This window comes from the organism of the source record quoted next, unplaced genomic scaffold (assembly GCF_019419815.1).
Source record: "Pyrus x bretschneideri cultivar Hongxiangsu unplaced genomic scaffold, Pyrus_bretschneideri_v1 Contig24, whole genome shotgun sequence".
Taxonomy (NCBI): Eukaryota; Viridiplantae; Streptophyta; class Magnoliopsida; order Rosales; family Rosaceae; genus Pyrus; species Pyrus x bretschneideri.
In genome coordinates, this window is record NW_025999546.1 from 2,614,535 (window position 1) to 2,637,248 (window position 22,714).

The 22,714-nt window shown below is 34.9% G+C and overlaps 1 protein-coding gene across 1 annotated transcript; it reads right to left on the minus strand.

Annotated features, from left to right (window-relative positions):
• Positions 1-1,257: 1,257 nt before the first annotated feature.
• LOC125478264 (DNA gyrase subunit A, chloroplastic/mitochondrial-like) lies at positions 1,258-17,492 on the minus strand. The gene is made up of 27 exons (XM_048586310.1): positions 16,948-17,492; positions 16,724-16,793; positions 16,565-16,630; positions 15,499-15,600; positions 14,834-14,878; positions 14,650-14,748; positions 14,453-14,539; positions 13,634-13,704; positions 13,110-13,218; positions 12,947-13,009; positions 12,726-12,791; positions 12,459-12,547; positions 11,299-11,347; positions 10,044-10,130; positions 9,746-9,839; positions 8,300-8,370; positions 8,113-8,202; positions 7,686-7,811; positions 7,442-7,599; positions 5,397-5,478; positions 5,130-5,294; positions 4,941-5,042; positions 2,887-3,023; positions 2,335-2,455; positions 2,179-2,233; positions 1,991-2,090; positions 1,258-1,812 (listed from the first exon to the last, which is right to left on the minus strand). Exons 1-27 carry the CDS (start codon positions 17,367-17,369, stop codon positions 1,698-1,700), a joined length of 2,841 nt encoding a protein of 946 aa, XP_048442267.1. The 5' UTR covers positions 17,370-17,492; the 3' UTR covers positions 1,258-1,697.
• Between the last annotated feature and the right edge of the window lie 5,222 nt (positions 17,493-22,714).

A 22,714-nucleotide genomic window follows, 5' to 3' on the forward strand; every position in this document is an offset into this window, starting at 1 on the left:
GAAAATTGAAACGAATGTATAAAAATTAAAAATAGATATGTAGATAGGAATACATTTAAAAATGAGAAATGACTAAAAATATAAAGAAATTAGATATGATAGATATTATATAAAGATTTTAAATTTAGGATTCTAAATTAAAAACAACGATACGAAAGACATGAATGATAGAAATAAAAGCATTGAAAATGTCTAAATACCCTTGTTTATATTTCAATAACGTTGACTAAATGACTAAGGGACATGTATTCAGTGGGAAGTTTAAGAGATTTAAAAGACTTTACAAATTCATATGTATTTAATGAAGATTTAAATGAATTTATAGGAGTCCACTAGTATTCAAGCAAGATTTTAAGGGGTTTATAAAATTCTACAGAAATCAAATTGTATTTATTCTAAATTTCAAAGTAGTTCATAAAACTCTATGTACTCATTTGGATGTGCTTTTAAAATAATTGGAAACGCTTTTGGCGAAAATATTTTTAGAATCAATCCTTAGTAAAAATGCAAATAAATCCTGGATAAGTAATTAAAATGCTTTTAAAACTCAAAAATATTTTCTCTAAAGGCGCTTTCAGTCATTTTAAAATCACATCCAAACGAACCCTATATGTATTCAATTATGACTGGATTTTAAGTATTCTGAAAGATGAAATTTTAATGGATTCAAAGAGATTTTATAGTGTTTGTTTCCTAGGCATTAGGAAATCTTGCCTTAAGATTTCTAATGATTTCATCCTTCACAATTCAATAATCCAAGAGACTAAAGGGGTTGCATCCAATTGAAATTTTAAAGGTTTTTAAAGGAGCTATAAATCCCTGAAGTTTGATAAAGGTCTAGTGGAGTTTCATGCAATTGTAAGATTTCAAAATCTTAGGAAGAGAAGCCTGATGTTAATGCATTATTCGACGAGGGTGCAATAATAAAAAAGAAAAACTAATAAAAAAATTTGAAAACTTTAACTTTTAACGATAAGAACAAAATAAAAGATAAAATAAATAGTACCAAGATTGACTTTTTAATGTAAAAATATAATTTTTCATTAAAATGAACAATACTGAGAACTTTTCGTTAAAATTCCCTAAAAAAAAAATGAAAACATTCCATGTAAATCGCCCTCTAACTTTATGGCCACATGTAGTATTTCTATTATCCAAGGTGGGTTTGGTTTTCTTAAATTCATGTCTTTGTTAATCATACTGCCCTAGGGTAATATTGTCCTTTACCACTAGGGTAAATTTAGAAATCTGAAAATGGTTAAAAGGGTAGGTTAAGCAAGGACACCTTACCAAACGACCGATATCGATATCCATTAAACATAACTATTGCAATTTAAGGGACATCACAACTGTGGAGAAACTTTGTTTAGGGTTTAGCGCTACTAATTGGTCACCCTTCTCACCAGAAACCGGCCACCAAATTTGTTGCTTAGCTTACCTGTACTGCTGTACATACATACTAGCGCCAAAACACCGGCCAACACAAAACGATTGAATAGCGTCAAAACACAGGCCAACACAAAACGATCGAATAGGGCCACAAAAACCAGCCGGAACACAACGATTGATTAGCGCCACAAAAACCGGCCAGAACAAAACGATTGATTAGCGCCAAAACACCGGCCAAAACAAAAAAAAAAGGGTTGGCGCTACAAGTTGATCCTCCAATTGAGCTATTCACTTGTTAAGGTTAGCAGTTAGCCATGTACGGCAGCTTCAACTTCTACCTCCTCAGGCTCCTCGTCCGTTGCTGACATTAACGAAGCAGACTGAATCTTTCCAGCATGATCAAGCCGCATTAAAATAACTCCCCTGAAAACGTGTATATCGATATAAAATATGTGAACTGGCACAATTTCAACCATGGCTACAATAAGAGAGAACAAGGGTTTGACATTTTAACACATGCAAATCCTATTGTTCCATCATACTGGTATTTAAATCTAAATTTCAGAATATAAGGAAAGAAAATACCGAAGTTGAAGATTACCTCGCATAGCGGGACTGTATTGAAATATCCCGCACCTTAATTCTGTTGACTGTGCCACTTTGGCTTACTAGAACCACTTGTTCATCGCTTTCTCCATCTTCTGTTAATTTAAATTTAAGTTAAAAACAACTCATGAGAACACTCGTAGCCATCAGAAAATAGACTACAAAGTAATTTACAAACATCACCTGCCACAGAGAACCCGACCACAAAAACTGCTGCCAAGCGATCCTCTAAGGCAAACTAATAAAGAGCAGCGAAGAAGGAATGAGCCCAAAAGCCGAAGACAAACAACAGATAACAAAGCTTTTTCAACAAAGGATTTTATATGATCATATGCATACCTTGTACCCTATCAGACCAACCCTATTCAAGCGGGAGGAGTGAAACCTGCTCAAGGGAACACGCTTTCCAAATCCACTCTCGGACACAAATAACAACCACGGGCCCTTCAGACTTCTAGTACTGTGGAAAAATTAACACAAAACATAACATTAACATATCAGATAATTCTGGTTGCACTGCCTCTAGAGAATAATTATTTCAAATAACCGACTCATGTCGAATGACTCTACCTCCGATTTTTTGCCAAGCAATTCCTACCTACATTAGGTCTATTTTATTTCTTCATCTAACTTGCCTTCAATTCCACTCATCCATCACTTCCACTTTCTAACTACAGATTGCCCAAAACTGTCAACATTCTCTCCTTTCCATAATAAATGAGAAGCCACTCAGACTGGGTAAGTAACCCAAACATCCAGGAAAAAGCACATTTTATTACTAGGTTTTGGTCAGTCAAGCTAACCCAGCACCCCTAAAGTCAAGTATCAAGCTGATCAACAATTAGTTAATGACAAGCTAGAAACAACTCATTTTATTGCTAAAGAAATTACGTGTCTTGGGGAGCTTCAGACACCCTCTCCAAGTCCTTCCACATAGCTGCTGGTATAATGTCCACGCTAGCCATCTTATCTCCCTCTCTAAGTCTCATGGCCACTGCACCCCTAGTGTTTCTCCCTTGTGCTCGAATCTGGTACAGAACATGAAAAGATGCAAAATGGTAAGTAAAGATATCCTTCAGGGATTTTTACATCAATTATTAGATAAATTTTGTGATGAATTTTTCTATTGAATGACCACGATTGGAGCACAGATAGTACCTACCCCTGTACTAGTTCCAATGATTTGGGACTTGCAAGATGCTGGACACTACACTTAAACATAAAAGGGTACAAAAGTACAAGGGAGATACAAGATGACCCCAGGAAAAAAAAATATAAATACAAAAGAACAAGGGAGATAAACAAACTGATAAATGATTGATCTTCCCTTCAAGAGTGTTCACATTAGACATGACGAGAAATTCCCAGATAAGAACTCTTACAACTTCCCCAACCTCTATTTGAACTAAGCAACAGTAATGGCACAGCCCTTGGCATCACTTGTCATTCGATATAACGAAAAAAAGAAAGATATAAAGCTAGTCCATGAAGGCTATCTAGTAATTAAAACACTGATATAACAACCAAACTCCAAATTCAACTGCTATAAACTATAAAGCTCTTTGACATAACATATGGATGACTTTGATCAAAGGTAATCACGATGCAGATGCATCTACCAAAAAAAAAAAATCATAGGGAAATTGGTTTACCTGAATCTCTTGAAAGTTGCATAAGCATGACTCACATAAAACAACTTTTAGCCAGTTTTTTTACCAGTATATCCAGAAGTAGCATAAGTATGACTCACATAAGTCTTCTAGAAACTGTTCACACAATCCTAGCATTGAAATCCTGAAATCATTTAGGTACTTTCTTTTTTGGTCAACAATTTTAAAGTATTTTCTCACTTTCAAAGTATATACAATTTTGTTAAGGACATAAAATTTCAAAATTGCACTCCACTTCTGCGGTCATTTGTATCATTCCTTTCTGTACATACAAGCAAACTACAGGAGTTGATATAACAATATTGATATGTGAACAAGAAAACAAAATCAATCAAGGGTAACATTTTTTTAGAACTCTATTGGGAACCACATGTATATCCTCATATCCTGTATCTTTCTTTCTAAAAGATTATATGATATGATTAATCTTACTTAAGATTACCTATCATATCCAAACTTATTTTAATGTAGTGTAAATTAACCATATTGTTTCTACCCTTACTCGACCACCTAGGGGTGCAACTTGGATAGGAATATCCGATTCATACCCAAAACCGAAAAACCAAAAATTCGAAACTTGCATCTATTGCATACACTTAATCATGTACATAATTGACTTTGGATTTGTAATACAACGTACTCAAATATGTAACTATTTTTTCAATTACAACTCCCTTGAATATATTAATACAAAAAATGAGAATTTGAGAACTATAAAATTTAATATTATGTGGAGAGAGCCATTAAGATGACATTGTTTTTTTTTAATCTTGGTATAGATGAAGTCATACAACTCCCATAAGTTTTGAAATTCCAAAATAATATGATTCAGAAAAATACCGGATTCGGCATGAGTCTATGAAATTCCTAAATTCCAATTCCAATAAGATTGGAATTGGAAACATGTATTTCTTATCCGATCCAACCAAAAATCAGGCCTACAACCACCTTATATAAGTAGCAGTTTTGCATCAAAGTAAAATATAAATTAGCAGTTTTGCAAGCTCCGATTTTTGCTGTTGCAATGTGGCAATCATGTTTCATGCAAACAATGATCAGAAATAAGTCCTGGACTTAAATAAAAAAAGAAACGATCTTCTTTCAATGGTCACGAATAACTACATTGCTGCCTCATAGAGACGGAAAAAAAAAATAGTTGTAGTACTACTAGTAATTATAAAATAGTATTAACAGTTTAGTAGTAGTTAAAGTAAGTTATATAGGTTTGAACTGCAAATGAATGTATGAACGAGAAGGAAATTGATGTATACTTACAATACCAGAGGAACTTAAGATGACCATTCCATTCTGAGAAGCCATTGCTACAAGGTCATTGTTTGTGCAGCAACGAACCCATTTTAGTTCATCACCAGGAACCTGTCACAGAAATGATGAGCTGTGAGCCAAAAGAAAATTTTATGGATGACCAGCAATCAAGTCAAAAGCAGAAAAAAGAGAACGAACCAATTGGATTGCTATGATTCCTGTTGACCTGATTGACGAAAAAGAACTCAAAGAGACCTTCTTGATGTATCCATTCACTGTAAGCATAAGTAGAAACTGATCTCCAGCAAATTCACTCACAGGAATAACAGAAGTAATCCTTTCACCATCTGACAGTGCTAAGATCTGGCTCCAGTGTAAAAACAATGATAATCATAAGTAACTTTTAAATGAATGTCTAGAAAAGAGGGATTGATTAGTAAAAGCCAAAGGTAAAAGGTAAATTACCTGAACCAATGGCGTCCCAGCAGCTGTGCGGGTGCATTCAGGAATTTTATACGCACGACCAGAGTAAACTGTTCCTTTATCACTGTAAATAACTTTTGTAAGTCATCCATCACCAAAAATGTATCACAATTCTAATTCTGGAACCAGATAGAAAGTTCACTCATAATAAAAGTACAACAGCAAATTCTTTGATAACTTTCAATGGGCAGGCCATAGAGCATGACTCCAAGAACTAGGTTTGCAGTCTTTTAGGATTAGGAGCTCCCAAATCAAATACAACTATCTATAAAGAAAAGATTTCAGCCAAGTGACACCCTTACAAACACGAGTAAAAGCAATTAACATTACAGAATGTCAAATCTACATTATTGATTGTCCATTGATGATTTATCAATATATTTCAACAACTTGATATTTGCTGGGGTTCGGCATAAAGTAGGTTATAATTAGTAAATGCATACAGAACAAGTTGGAAACCTTTGAAAATCATGACTGTTTTTTAACTTCTGACATCCTATATGACGACAGTGAACAATTAGATGCATAGGGGAATGTCATGATGCCCCTGATATAACCAGTACAAGGAACTAATCCATACTTAAAATCAAACCAGATGGGGAACTAACACAAATATAGAGTATTGTGATATGAAGTGCCAGACAATAAAAACTTGGTTCGAGGGAAATAGTAAGGAGACTAGACATAGCAAAAATGAGCATATTAAAAGCGATAGAACCCAAGCTAAAAGACGGATGCATGTCTCAAAATCTGTATACAATCAGCTTTCTCAGTTCTAGCCTTCAATGTTAACTGGAAAGCTGTAGGTTGTGATTAATAATCTGTTACATGATTGACATGTTTTATGCAACATCTTGTGTGTGTAGATTTTAATCCCTCTTAGATGATCTTGTTTATCAATAGTCTCCGGTGTTATGCAAACTTATAAGATGATGCTATGCGAATATATGAACCATAAGGTAGACACGCAACACGCAAACAAAAAGAATTTAGCACGGCTCGGCGAACTTTGCATACTCCGATCTCTCTTGAGAAATCACTTGCACTATGGAGAATGACAACTCAGTTACAAGAACTTAGTGAAAACCTTATGCTAAGTCCCATAACCTTGCTTTAGATATCCTCTGCCCTTGTATTCTCTCTAATGTTCATGTGAATAAACAACTCCCAACAAGCCTATTTAGAGTACATAGACGGATGGTTACAAGCCTTACGAGTATAGGATTCCTAAATCCTTTTAGAATAGGGAAAAGTAACTTATTTCCTAATCCTAACCTGATTGAACAAAGACATTGTTGAGAAAACGATGGCTTTTGCTGGATGAAATGAGAATTGGATTCATGTAACAAGAGAAAGGTTTCCCATTCCTTGGCCAGAAAGATATGGATTACAAAAAAAACCTATTTCCCACTTCTTATGGGGAAAAACCTGTGCATATTGCTTTTTATCCTTTCCCAACACCGATTGGAAACATAAACCTGTTTGGCCTTATTTTGACGAGCCAAATCACAACAGTGTGGGCTGTGAGCCAGTGGTTAACTGATACTTTATACCATCAATTATGAACAATCCAGGGAATGAGATCAGTATGCAATTTAAGTATGTTTGGTGTGCATGATACTTAAGTTCCTATGCGGTGGCATTGTGGTAATGAAGAAAAATCATGCACGTGATTTGGCAAAGTATTCATGATTCCTAAGCTCCTACATGGTGGCGGTGAAGAAAATTCCAGTTGGAACAACAAAAAGGATATAGGGCCTTAGTGTCTCATCATGTTGAATGATGTGAACTAACCGTTGTGATATATAACATTGGTAATGATAAGGACAAAAGTATTGGATCTAATTTTACTTCTCCAAACACCCCTTTAGCAAAGGAAGTATTATTTTTTTAACATCAACATGAAAAGCAGCAGACCGCACCACATTATGATACTAAATATACCACTTTATAAGTCCTCGAGTACATATAGAGAGTTCCAAATGTTAATCCTTCAAATCATTAGACAAAGTTAGGGAGAGAAGTACCTAAAGTATAGAACATGATCATGTGCACGACAAACAATAAAGTCTGACATTGCATCATTTACCCTCAATTTCCCAACAGATTTACCAATGGTTCCTCTATTTTGAAGATTGAAAGTGTTAGGTTTCATCCGCTTAACATAGCCCTTTTCACTGAAGGCCTGAAAATTATATGCAAAGAAAACTTAAAGAAAGAAACAAATGGCCAAACTATAAATTCCATGAAAAAGATGATATTAGCATGTACCAAAAGCATTTCTTCATTAGGAATAACATCTATGTCATCAACGTGGCCACCATCACTGTCCTCTAGCACAGAACGCCTCGGACTGGAAAACTTGCTTTTTAACTCGTTTGCTTCTTGTTCAATCAACTAATTGAAAGAAAGAAAGAAAGAAAGAAAGAAAAAAGCATTGTAATTCAATCTGAACCATAAATCTTTTATAAATGTTTCTTTTTTTTTTCAGTGCAGAATGTTTCATAAATATTTCATAATAATGGGGACAACATGAGTCCAACTGGGCCATAACCTTAGCCTAATTAGGCAGAGGTAGGGCACGGGAGGTTAGCAAATAAGAGGAAAATCAATAACATCCTAGTACTATGTGACTGGAAAATAAGTAAATGCAGATAAACCTTTTCAATACACGCAATAAATGGAATTATATTTTTACCTGTAACATGGATTTCTTGCTTGACAATAGTTGTTCTAATTTTGAAATTTGCTCCTTTAACGATTCACTTTCATTTACAAACTTTTTCCTCTGCACAATATATGAAGAACAGGATACGAAATTAAGGAGCAATGCCCCTCATTAAGCAATCAAAAAATGCATTTGAATGGCTACAACTGTTATGCACCTCAAGCTGGGTAATTCTTCTTAGGCTAATATCTAATATGGCTTCAGCTTGTTTCTCAGAAAGATTGAACTCTGTATAAGAGAATACAAGAAAATATTAGTGCCTTTAACCACGCCTACTGCTGAAAAACAGCCATCACAATTAAGTAAATGATATGAAAACAAACCTGAAAAAAATATTCACCGTTAGTGGGAATAAGGAAATTTGGAAACCAGCTAAGGTGTAAGTTGACATATATTGCAGTTAGACACATATATGGCTTCATGAATTATTGGGCACTTTTAAAACTAGCGCATCCAACCCAAAATCAATTGGCAATGGACTGAGACTCAGGATTATGTGGCTTCAGCTTGGGAAGCAGATTTTACCCACTGTTGATTAAGCTAAGATATCCATTTGAGAAAAATGAAAGAACATATAAGGTTATGGACCAAATACAGATTAAAAAGTTCACATCGCAGAGATGATAGAACTCCAAATATCAAAGAAAATAAATGCCAAACCCCAGAAATCAAGGAAACGTGAAATAAAAAAATTGAAAAACATGATTAGATTAACTGTTACTGAATTGGAATTTTAGCCTATTTCAGAAAATGTCTTGCTAAGTGAGGCACAAAATGAAACCTTACCCCTAAAAACCAAGTTAGACAAAAATAAAAGCTCACTGAAAGGTTCTGACTGGTTGAATTGGTCCATAACTTTTGTTGCACTAAACCCCAAGTAAGTGCCAAAAAATTATCATCTTAGCAAAGGTAAGTCTCACCACATAAGGAAGAAAACATGAACACCGCAAAAATTAAATATCCAAAAAACAGAGTTGTATTAAAAGCGTAAGGCTTGGGCGAGGCGTACGAGGGATAGCCCAGCCTAGGCGTGAGGCATGAGGCGTGAGGCGACCTAAATTTTTTTATATATACACAGCGTACACATATATTATATTAAAAAAAATAAAAATAAAAATAAAAAGAAAAGAAGAAGAAGATTATGAATCAATAATCACCCTAAGCACACACATATATATACATATATTATATTATATGTATCACAATGAGCGCACACATAACAATGCAAGCAGACAACACACATCCATTATATAAAAAATAAAAATAAAAATATAAAGGCAGAGAGACGATAGTGCAAGGAAGAGGTATGAGGCAGTTAAAACCCTACCCAAAATTTGGGTTTGGGAGTTAAAAAAATACAAAAATAAATAAAACCCTGAGCTTGCCTTCCACCACCTAGGCGGCTCTAGCGACGCCTTACGCCCACCCCCTCAAAACAGAGGCTGCAACCCTCACCCAGCCTCAGAGGGCGCCTAGGCGCGCCCTGAGGCGAGCCTTTTAAAACATTGACAATGATGGAATATCATGTCTCAGTTCTTTTCAAGCATGACTTATCTACTTCAGTTGAAGATAAGAGAAAACCCAAAAACATAGGGGAACTTACCAGTCCTTAAACCAGCTGATGCAATTGCATTGCTCGAAGCTTCCCTTAGTATATGAATTACCGCGTCCAAATTATCAAGGCCCACAACAATGCCCTATGTCAACAAGAACATACATATGAACGATGACACACAAGTGCATAAAGACAAGCTAGAATAATATGAATGAAGTCTTCTCCAAGTTCTCACCTGTGGTTTAAAGCACACATCCAACCACATACATGGATGTCCAAAAACCCCATTATAATCATTACAACTTAAGAATAAAATTCATTAGAATTAGGAAAAAGAGTAGTGTACCTCAACAATATGCCTTCTGTCCTGTGCTTGTGAAAGTTTGAACTTAGCACGTCTCTCAACAACAGAGCATCTGAAGTCTAAGAATGCCTGTCAACATTTAATAAACAAAGTAATATTAAGCACAGCCTTAACATTTAAGAAATTGAGAACCTTGCATCAGGACAAGTACCAATATCTTAATGCTAGAATATGATACTCTCTATAAGACAATGATTGAAAATAGATTAATCATCAATACTTAGGAGTGATGAGCCAAATTCGGATTGATGAACCAAATATCAACCATTAGTTGCATGCTTTAGAACCAAAAAATGAATAAAGGTAAATGAAAAACAGTAACAGGATAGGTTTGAGTTAAGAAAATCTATCCAAGCAGTTACATAAAATATTTGCAAAATCATTATCTATCAAATGATTCAAATCAGACTAGACTTCCCAATGACTGCTGTGCTGACTAGACTTATAATAGGAGCACGGGAACTAAATGGCGAATAACTTGAACAACCAGCAGCCTCAAGAATCTGAACTACCCAACCCATACAAGTGAAATATTTCTGAATTTTGAGAATGTTTGCTGTTAATGTAAGTATAATTTGTCGAGGGACCAGCCCACCTACTATGTATTGGATTCAATTACATTTGGATGGAGTTTACATATAAGGAATAGGAATTTGAATCACTTTGATTATTGAGTTACCAGTGTTTACTAAAATATGGTTAAGGGGATCATTTTCACTCTTAATTTCCCTTGCATGTACTTACACGCAAGGAATCGGAAAAGTGCAAACCTTTCCTTAAAATCCATAATCAAATACCTAAACATAAGGAATTAGATCAACTAGGAAGGACTGGTTGATCTGATTCCCCTCCTTACTTTTCTATTTTTAAGCTCTCCTATTGGTTCATTTTTCCATTTCCGTTAAGTATGCATGCCCTCAGTGTAAAACCATGAAACCGAAATAAATTCAACCATCAAGTATCCACTAATGAAGCAACATACACCCCTATTTTAAAGAACAACGTCACCCAATTAGCATTAATGAATTCTTAAGGAGAAAAAGGAATCAACATTTTCTTAAAAGAATTTACCATCAATAAACCAAACCAACAGTCAGGTTTTCGAAGAGAAATTTTGAAGAAAACTTTTGTTTAAGCATTCTATTTTCTATGATAATATATAATTAATATTATATGAATGAGTGAGAAAATGGAACAATGCTTGGGCATGCATACTATAAAGTCCAAACATAGGTACCTGCAGCAATTCCTTTAGACCCATCTGCTTAGGTTGCCCATTATGAATACTGTGAATAGTAAAAAATACTAAATGAAAATCCAAGTAATGTGATGATCATGTGCGCTGGAAAGTTTAATCAAGAAAATACAATGTAATTTTCATAAGGAGAAAACCAAAGTTCAGGAACATCAGAATCATTTAGAAGGAAGAAATCAGCCCATCGAATTGTTTATTAATATATTGTGTGACAATGCAATAAAGGCTACATTGGACACTTCGCCAGTTTGGTTCTAAACAACTTCCCAATGATACAAGAATAGAAGATGTCAGGTCCAAAGATATGACATTGATTATTTTTCATATCGAAAATATTTAACAATATTTCGCTGATATTCCTGCTTTATAATGAAGAACTAATGGCAGATTACAGCCATCTGATGCATGCAAGCATGGTCGACAAGTGTTCCACAACTTCACAGATTTAACTACCTTGTGCTTGTCTGATTGTATCTCCCAAAACCTGCTTCAATCTCAAACTTAATGGCCAAAACGCATTACTTTGGATTGAACCTTTCTCATTTTGCAAAAAGACAAATATTTAGTTGGTTGTTGCATTTATCACCCCATCCTTGTGACATTACAAAAGCTTTCATTAAATTTGCCTCCAAAAGTTCCAACAACGTTGAAACAAATACAATGAGAACCCAAAGGCCCTAGGCCCTGAAGTGATGGCTTTGTGTTTAAACCACTACAGCATTTAAGATATTTGTTTTACAGGTTTTGACAGAAATAACTTAATCCAACAACAATAGACTAATTTCATTTTTGTTATGAAATTAATGTACAAATAGGAGTTCCAATGTTCCTTAAAGTCATAAAATTTGAGTAAAAATCATCGCTTTCAAGAAAAAAAAAATCAAGTTTCAATTTTAGCTCAAAAAAAATTGCTAGAGCTGTAAAGCAAAAAAAGGAACTGTTGTTGGCACTCCAAAATCTCATTTTGCACTCCAAATTTTCAATTATTCGAAAGAAAAATACACTTGTGAGGAGTGTAGAATGAGATTTTTGGAGTGCTAATAACAGTTCCTGAAAAAAATTCTATACACCAGTCAAGAACCAAGAGCCAGAAATTTAACTCTCTACCTACATTCATAGTTATTGAGAAAGAAACTACTCACCCCACCATGTTACAGCTAAAACTGCATTGAAGAGATGTGAGGCGGTAGAGATTATTTAAAACAATTGAGGGGTCGGATCCTCGCTTGAGCTGAAAAGAAGGATGCGAACAGATCATTATCAATTGCAGAATAATTTTTTAGTATTTGACAAGAACTGCAGAACCATTTGCAAACTAAATTTCCCTAAGCATGTGAGTTCTTAAGCATGTTTGTATTTAAAGGCTACAAGCTACACAGAGCAGCACACGGCATAAAACTAATTCATACCTCAATAACTACACGCATTCCAGAACGATCACTTTCGTCCCTAATATCACTTATGCCTTCTAAAATCTGAAGGGAGAAAAAGAAAAAAATAATTAAAGAAAGGGCAAACAAGAAAAGAAATAAAAAGGCGATAAGAGTTAACAACAATGTATGAACTTTTTACTTTAAGTGAAGAATTCAGCACTTTTTAAATGATCGTTTGCTACTTGCAAGAATGTCACCTTATTTTCCACAAGTTCCGCTATCTTCTCCACAAGAGCTGCTTTGTTGGCTTGGTAAGGGATCTGATTTATTCGCAGAGCACAATCAATAAAACAAGTAACCCTTTGATGAAAACTAAGACTGCATATTTAGTGCAAACTATGAAATGACCAAGATAGTTACCTCTTTTATAATAACTGCATTTCTCTTTGTTTTAGAATCAAGCAATTCAACATCAGTTTTCCCTCTTACAACAATACGTCCTTTTCCGGTTCGATATGCGTCTAAGATTCTTCAACAAATAAGCATATATCCAAAAATTAATGAATGCATAACGAAGCAGCCAGCTAAGAAAATGGATAATTATGCGACCATGGCATTCCTATATTTCTCTCATAAACTTATTTGATATCTTCAATCACAGTAGTACACTATTCTTCTCTATGTTATTCAGAAAATGTAATAAAACTGTCAGTATACAAACTACAAACATAGCAATATGGCCCCATGAAAATGGGAGCAAGTGTGTAATATAAGGCATATCACCACTTCCCATCAAACTATTCAAACGAAAGCGTTGAAAATGATAAGAACTAATAAAAACCAAGGAAAGAGCTATTAAAAGGAGGATGCTATCCGTATTTCATCAGAGCATATTACAATAGACCGTGTTTCTAATTGCAAATTATTAACCGGTTCCCACTTACCCAAGGTTGCCCATGATCAGTCCTCCAGTTGGAAAATCGGGTCCTGGCATGTATTCTAGTAATTCTTGCAACTACCACAGGGAAAACAAAATGTCAAAAATTCAAAAGCCAAAATGAAAGGGAGAATAAAGAAACCACAAAAACAAAATAGAATTGGTGGAAATAAAAGTTCTCTTTAGTTAAATCGAGGGTTCAGAATATGCCCAATGAAACCTCTTACTTCAATGAAGAAAAGTGACAGCAATGCTATAGTCATGCTTAAACATTAATTTGTATGGCACAATAATTGAGATGCTTTAATATCATAGTTTCAAATCATCCTAATAAATGGCTCAACTTCAAGAGCAATTTGAAAGATATCAAAGCCCATTATAGCCCATAGTTATATTGGTAATTGCTGCATTTCTACAAATCAAAAGTAGTACTTTTGAATGGAGAATAGGTTAAAAGTTTGTTTGACAGAACAAGGGTTCCTGCACCGATATAGGTTGAAAGTATATCCATCAACCTTGTCGGTGGAATGGAAGTGCATGAGGAAAAGATAGAAACAATAATGTCGCTGGAGATAAAAGAAGAGAAGGTCGAGCTCTGTTACAGTTGGGTTTGTTAACGGACTCAATTTTGTTATTTACAATGAAAGTCTTTTCCCGAACAACACATTGTGTAGTCATTTGAAGGATACAGCACATTTTTATAAGTATCAACATGCACTATGAACCAATTGAAAACTTAAAGTACAACAGAACTTCAAGGAATAACTGTAATATACCTAAACATAAACATGAAAAAGAAAAGAGAAAAGAAAATTTCACCACTTACCGTGGCTTCTGGATTGTGAATTAACACGCTAAGAACATCTACCAATTCCCCAAGATTATGCGGAGGAATGTTTGTTGCCATGCCGACCTGAAAATAGATTTACCAATGCGAATATAGAATTACTGAAGAAGAACAAGAACATAACAGAGGCAGCAGCTTTGGATCATGAAGGACAATGAAATCTTAAAAAAAATTACCGCAATCCCAGAAGCACCATTCAGTAATAAAGTTGGAAGTCGAGCAGGTAAAACTGATGGCTCTTTTTGTGAATTATCAAAATTTGGAGTAAAATCAACCTGCATCACGTTATTCACATTGTGCACAAACATATTAATGATGCAAGTATATTAGCTGTTCGACTAGATAATGAACGGCTCTGACCGTATTTTGATCTAAATCTGCCAACAGCATTGCTTCTGTCAGTGCCTGCAAAAATAAACCATATTAATGATTATTGCTAAAGATGAATACATTCCTTACAAATGCAAAGCCTATAGGAGAAAGGGGACTGACTGATTGAACGAGTAATGCATCCTAAATATCTGCATGCCTACTACAATATCATGTCATAACTTTAATGGTTATCGGTAACAGATTTTTTAGGGCCTGAATAATGACTTTTAATAAAGAGTATTATTGATGATGGAAACTATTCATGATGACACATTTACTTGGACAACCAGCTATGTGGCAAGAGAGGTGGTCATGGAAAAAGCAAAAACAAAAAAAGAAAATGCTTCTGAATAATGGTTCACAGACTGCTTGGATATGTATCCAGACTCCACCAAAATGCAACGTGTTCACACTCTGCCACAATCCAACGGACATAAAGTAAACACTCTGGATCAAGATCTTTTACCTTTTCAAACACTTAAAAATTATCACAGCATTCTTATACATGCATAATCGCCCCGGGGGGGAGGTTGACCAATTGCTGAAGTTAACATGTATGATAAAGATCTTAATATTCATTCCAATATCATAAATATAAGAATAGCCAGTAAGAACCAATATGGTTTCAAGGTAACTAAAGCATATGGACATACTTCCAATCTGCATTCCGTGTAACGCATGGCAGCTGCAGGATCAGCATCAATAGAACCAAAATTCCCATGCCCTTGGATTAGTGGGAATCGTAAGGAGAAATCCTGGAAAATTATTATTCAAGGAAATCAGAACGCTTAATTTAGCTAATTACAGTTTGATCACATCAGAATTCAGCAAAGAAAAAGAAAACTAACAAGAAAAATCAGTATACTCCAGAAGCTGGAATTTCCGGAAACGAGGTTTCCTTAAGTAATGGCATTTTATTGTAATGACATTAAGGGGACATTCCCAAGTGTACTAGCATACAGAAATTAATATACATAAAGAGAGAAAATCAAAAGATGCAGCAAAGGATGGTGTAGCCCTTCTTGTACATTCAAAAAGTTATCAATGACGCTGAGCTTCTGTTCTCCAAATTGATTATTCTACCGTCAAAATCTATTTTTCTTTCAAGCCATAAATACCAAAGATGTGCGAGTTTGTTGGTAAGAAAAAAAAATTCATAAGAAATCCACCAAGAGCAGAAGGAAAAATAACCCACAGAGCTACATCTGTATGAAGAAATTAAGATTGAACAAGGCACCGCACCCTTCCAATTTAGTGTAAATGGCCAACAGGGGAAAAAACTCTATTAAAAAACAAAATAACATATACTGGACAGGTTATCCACCAAAACAACACGTCAACATAACCTGAACAGCAAAGGAAACAGTACACTTTCTCTCATAATCGGAACAAAAAACAACAAATTGCAAGCCTGATTTCCATTCAATTACATAATAAAATAACGTAGAACAAAACTCAATGACACAGAAGCCAAAAGTGAGTACCAAAATCTGACTTTTTTCCCAATAACACCTCAACCCCAACTTCACTATAATTCTCCAAATCCTCTTTTCCATCAAACGTTGAGCACAGTTGTTTCTCAATATATATTGTGATTACACTTTTCAATAAACTTACAATGTCATCCAGAAAGAAATATTTAAAAAAAAAAAACAACACAGGCACACAAGGAAACCCAAAATGAAGAAAGAACATATTCAAACGTTTCAATACACTTACCTGAGCCATTCGCACCAACGAATCATACACAGCAGTGTCTCCATGGGGATGGAATTTTCCTAGAACCTGCATTAAAGTGTCACGATATATGTTAAGCGTAAATGTAAAGATACCGGGGTTCAAATAAAAGAAACAAAAAGGTCTCGGAATAGCAATAACCTCTCCAACAACTCTAGCACATTTCTTGAACGGTTTCCGTGACACAATCCCCAATTCGTGCATTGCATACCTGTAGTTTGAGAGAAATGCAGAATATGAAGCATCAATCTGAGTCTCTGACTAATAATTAGTTAAGATGCCAAAAATTACTAGGGTTATTAATCATTTCCTTTCCCTACAACTTCTCTCAGAAACCAGACAATGTATAAGCAAACAACACTTACAAAATCCGGCGGTGCACGGGCTTCAAACCATCACGAACATCAGGCAGGGCGCGGCCGAGCAGGACAGACATAGCGTAGGCCATGTAGGCTTCAGTGGCCTCCTTGTGGAGCTCAACACGGACAATCCTTTTGCTATTCTCGCCTGTGTCCTTGACCAGCACACTCCCGTTCCCATCTTGCCCCTCGTGGGGGTCCTCCTTTTGGGGTTCATCAAGGAGCGTCGCTTTAATTGGGCGGACGCGGGTCCTGGGGCGGGAGGATGATGCTGAAAGGAAGCGGAGCTCCGAGAGGTTGTGGCGGAGACCGGAGAGTCGGGTCGGGTTGAGCGGGGCGGCGAGGCGGTAGCGGAGGATGGAGGAAGACAAGCGGAGACCGGAAGCTAGGGCCATGGTAGGGGGGTGGAGGGAGACTGAGGGCTTCATAGAGATAGGGCAGAAAGCGCCATTTGGGTTTTGGGGGTTTTAGACTCTAATCTAAAACCCTGGCTTTGCGAATTGCTTTTGGAATTTCGAGGTTCTTGCGCGCCAAGATGGATGGTGTTTCGATTGGGAAGCATGCACGTGACTTTCTAGCCGGAAAAGTTTTAGGTTAATGCGTACATTTTCTTAACATAACCGTAGATTAAGTTGAGCATGGGGTGGATTAGTCGAGTTAGATCTCAACTCGTTGGCCAACTCAATAAGCTCGAGTTGGTTTTGATGAAATTCATTTTCAATCAAGAAAATAGACAAACTAACCCACCGTAATCATTCTTAAGCTAATTCGGTCGAGTGAGTTCAACTATAGGTGGGCATCGGATGACTCGGCTCAGTTTCGACCCAAAACTAGTGGCCTACCCAATATCCTCGGTTTTAAATTATTTCAAACCATTTTCGTCCAAGACAATAGACAGACCAATCCACCCAATTCCTTCTTGGTTGGGTTGGGGGGTGAATTTAACGGGTTGAGTATCTATATGCAATGCATTTTATGAATGAATTTAACGGGTTGGATTTTAAAAGGGAGGAAAGATGCAATGATGTTTGTGGGCCAATTAAATTTAGACATGTATGCAACATAACTATGAACTATATTACACTGGTGGGTTGGTCTCCGTCTGTGGGATTTTTCAAACCGTCCATCAACCAGTTCATATGCGGGTGCCCGGGCCACAACCCATTATTCATCTTTTGAAATTATAATCGACCCAAACTCATCCATTTCAATTGAGGTGATCGGTTTGGACAGTTCATCTGTAAAAGTACCCATGGGTCGTGATTTGGGTCAGATAACCCAATAATCTTTTTCATTTTATTTTTGTGAAAACTTGGGAATATTTAGGGGATTTGTAGAATCATCATAATGCACCTTCCCCTAATGTTTTCAACTTCTTTGTTCAAACTCGAAATCATGGGATATATATATCTATTTAATTAGTTGAAAATCATAATCAAAAGGTCAATAATATTTTTCAATCCTACAAAATCAACTACAATCCTATTTAGGTCAAACCAACTATAATCTGGTTGTTGATGTCATTTTTGTACCTTAATTAGGGCAAACGTATTTATTACCAAATAACGCTTAGAGCATCTACAAATAAGTACCAACTAGGTATCAAACTAAAACTTACTCTGTCATGTAGAAAAACATCCCTCCTATGGAGATAGCAACCCATTTAGCAAAATAAAGTAGTAACTGACCTTGTGTAGGTCAGTTGTTACCTTTTCAAGTTAGGAAATTGGATCTTGTAATATATTTTATTCGTAAGTATTGTTTAGTAAAGAATTTGGACCCCACAATATAAGATAAAGTTAAAATATTAATATTTTATAGTGAAAGATAAAATTTGAATAGACTGTAGTGATATGTTTTTTTTAACCAACGATATTATTTATACTATGAGAGTGGGTTAAGCGTCACAATGAGTTAGCAATAATATGGGCCAAATTCATCTTTGATGAGAATCGAACCGAAGGCCTCTCACTTATAAGTGAAGATAAATACCACTATACCACAATACTAAGCGACTGTAGTGATAAATTTTTAAATAGCATGAAAGTGCCAAATGAACAAAGAACTCATCGAAAATTTTGCTAACTCTTTTGGAGATACTGTTAAAGAGGGTTGCCGAAAGGGGAAGAGAACTTCTTTGTATCTATGCATCCAGAGCCCATGGATCAAACAGTCATGGCCTTAAAATTTGGTCCTAAGACCAGAAGCAGATAAATCAATGAAAACTTTTAAAAGCTACAATAGTTTTTGGTCGCATTATCAAAATTTAAAGGTCATAATCATTTGATCCCGGATGTATGGATCCGGAGATGATCTATTTCCTATCCAAAGGGCCAAACCCATGAAAGTAACTAACATATACATACACGGTAGATACTTCAACTTTTAAAAGTCTGAAGATACATACATACATACACAACGCGCAGAGAGAGAGAGAGATATTCTCTTTTGAAAGCTTAATAGGATGGAAAAAGGGCCAACCAGCGTTGACAACAAGTTCAGATTGGTAGCATGGCCGATTGCAGATGCCAAGTGTAGGGTGTTTAATTAACACTTGAGTTAACATAACCCACCCCCAAACTTTAACCCCTGGTTAACCTAACTTCACTTAAACCCCACAAAACCAACAAATTGGCATGAGGTGGATTAGTTGATAAGGATGAGCATGAGATGGATTAGTGGAGTTAACATAACCGTCCATCAACCGGTTATGAACTACATTATACTGGTGGGATTGGTGTCTGGGATTTTTCAAACCGTCCATCAACCGGTTCATATGCGGATGGCCGAGCCATAACCCATTATTCATCTTTTTTAAATTACAATCGACCCAAACTGACGTACTTCAATTGGGTTGATCGGTTTGGGCAGCTGATTGGTAAAAGTACTCATCTTGATTGTGGGTCGTGATACGGGTCAAATAATTGATAATCTTTTTCATTTTCATCTTTTTAAACTTCTTTGTTTAATTAGTTGAAAATCATAATCAAAAGGTCAATAATATTTTTCAATCCTACAAAATCAATACAATCCTATTTAGGTCAAACCAACTATAATCTGTTTGTTGATGTAATTTTTGTACCTTAATTAGGGCAAACGTGTTCATTACCAATTAACGCTTAGAGCATCTACAAGGAAGTATCAACTGGGTGTCAAACTAAAACTTACTCTGTCACGTATGAAAATGCACATCCTATGGAGATAGCAACCCATTTAACAAAATAAAGAAGTAGTAAATGACCTTGTATGTTTACAAGGTTGTTTGTTACATTTTTAAGTTAGGAAATTAGGTCTTGTAATATATTTTAGGGTTCTTTGGATATAGACCCTTAAAACTCCTATTTTCCAAATAAAAACCCATCTAAATTTAAACATTCAAATAAAATCCAAATTTCAAATAGCCTACCATGTAGACAAATATATGACCAACTATTACAATACAATTACAACTTATGCCATAGAATCCTAATTTGGTCAATAAATGTTATTACTCATCCTAATTATGATGAGCAATTAAATCCATATGGATATTTTACCTTTCTTGTATCATAAATATTAGCAACATATATAAATTAATTTACCAAATTTAAAGAGAAAGACAATCTTGTACGGAAAAAATAATATTGTTTGAATTATGTAATTACCTACATACAAATTAATTTACCTACTTATAAAATATTATACTAATAAACCTGCATTTTGAATCATGTAATTACCTACATACAAATATTATACTAATTTACCTACATTTAAATTAATTTACCTACTTATAAAATATTATACTAATTTACCTACATTTAAATTAATTTACCTACTTATAAATATTATACTAATTTACCTACTTATTAATATTATACTAATTTACCTACATTTAAAGTAATTTACCTATTCCAAAAAAAAAAAAATAGTGATAGTAGATAATGTTCGAATGTTGTGGGTTTGTGCTTGTAGGCAATTAAATAAACTTTTAATCTAATGCACATAAATCATGTAGGTAAATTAGATCATTTTGAAAGTAAACTAGACCCTTTAAATTTTGGTTTGATGTAATAGGTAAATTAGACTATTTTGTAGGTAAGAATTGTGCGGAACATATAGCTTTTGTTTTGTGTATGAGGGATTGGAATATTAGCCGAAGCTGTTTTAGGTTTATTGTTGTGTTGGTAGGTAAATTAACTTATATATGTAATGCACAAAATTATGAAATTAGTATTATTATTTTTCAATTGGCACTTTATAAAAATTTGAAATTTAATACATTGAATATACAATGAATGGCATGAATTATTTTGTAAAATATATAAAATTAATTAAATGGATATAACAAGTAACTGATCCAAAAACCCCATCCAAGTATTAATAGGGGTAGTTTAGGCATTCGAAAAATACACAATTTGAAAAGTCAAACTTAATTAAAGAATTTGTTTAGTTGGAGGTTAGTCAATGGGCTTTATTCAAGAAAACAAAAGGAGATGGGTTTTAGTAGAGGAAAATATAGTTTTAAGGGGTAATATCAAATTTTCAGTATATTTTATTTGGAAGTATTGTTTAGTAAAGAATTTGGACGCCACTAGATAAGATAAAGTTAAAATATTAATATTTTATAGCGAAAGATAAAATTTGAATTGATTATAGTGTTTTTTTTTTTTGAATTAACGATATTATTTACATTAAGGGATTGGAGAGTGGCTAAGCTTCACGATGACCTAACAATAATGTGTGTAAAATTCATCTTTAATGAGAATCGAACCGAAGATCTCTTATTTATAAGTAAAGAGAAATACCACTATATCACAATACTAAGCGACTGTAGTGATAAATTTTTAAATAACATAAAAGTGCCAAATGAACAAAGAACTCTTTCATTGAAAAATTTTGCTAACTCTTTTGGAGATACTATTAAAGAGGGTTGCCAAAAGGGGAAGATATCATCTCCAAATGTATACATCTGAAGCTTGTTGATCAAATGATCATGGTCTTAACATTTGAAACTATGACAAAAAACAAAGAAGTAAGTGAAAATTCTTGAAAGCTACAATAATTTTTTAATGTAAGATAAAATTTTAAAAATCATGATTATTTGATCCCGGATGTATATATCTGGAGATGATCTCCTTCCTGCCCAAAGGGCCAAACCTATAAAAGTAACTGACATACATGCACAGCAGATACTTCCAACTTTTAAGTCTGAGGATACATACATACATGCACAACGCGTAGAGAGAGCGAGATATGCCCTTTTGAAAGCTTAATAGGATAGAAGGGGCCAGCCAGCGTGGAGAACAAGTTCGAATTGGTAGCATGGCTGAATGCAGATGCCAAGTGTCTGGAGTTAACTTAACCCACCATCCATCTTTAACCCCTGGTTAACCTAACTTAACTCAAACCGTACAAAACCATCAAATTAAACTTAGACACGTATGCAACATGACTATATTACACTGGTGGGTTCATATGGGGGTGGTTGGGCCACAACACATTATTCATCTTTTTTAAATTATAATTGACCCAAACTGACCCATTTCAGTTGATCGGTTTGGGCAATTGATCTGTAAAAGTACCCACCTTGATTGTGGATCGTCACTGTCCTAATACGGGTCAGATAACTCAATGATCTTTTTCATTTTATTTTTGTGAAAAATTGAGAATATTTAGGGGATTTGTAGAATGATCATAATGCCCCTTCCCTTAATGTTTTCACTTCTTTGTTCAAACTCAAAATCTTGGGATAGAGATCTGTTTAATTAGTTGAAAATCATAATCTAAAGGTCAA

What these genes read in the sequence shown, in the direction of transcription:
- LOC125478264 (XM_048586310.1), bottom strand. Translation starts at nt 17,369, where the DNA reads ATGAAGCCCTCAGTCTCCCTCCACCCCCCTACCATGGCCCTAGCTTCC. An exon ending in ATGGTGCTTCTGGGATTGCG is followed by an intron (nt 14,540 to 14,649) that starts GTAATTTTTTTT and finishes ATCTATTTTCAG; the next exon opens with GTCGGCATGGCAACAAACAT. An exon ending in TCTGAAGCTCCCCAAGACAC is followed by an intron (nt 2,456 to 2,886) that starts GTAATTTCTTTA and finishes ATTTTTCCACAG; the next exon opens with TACTAGAAGTCTGAAGGGCC.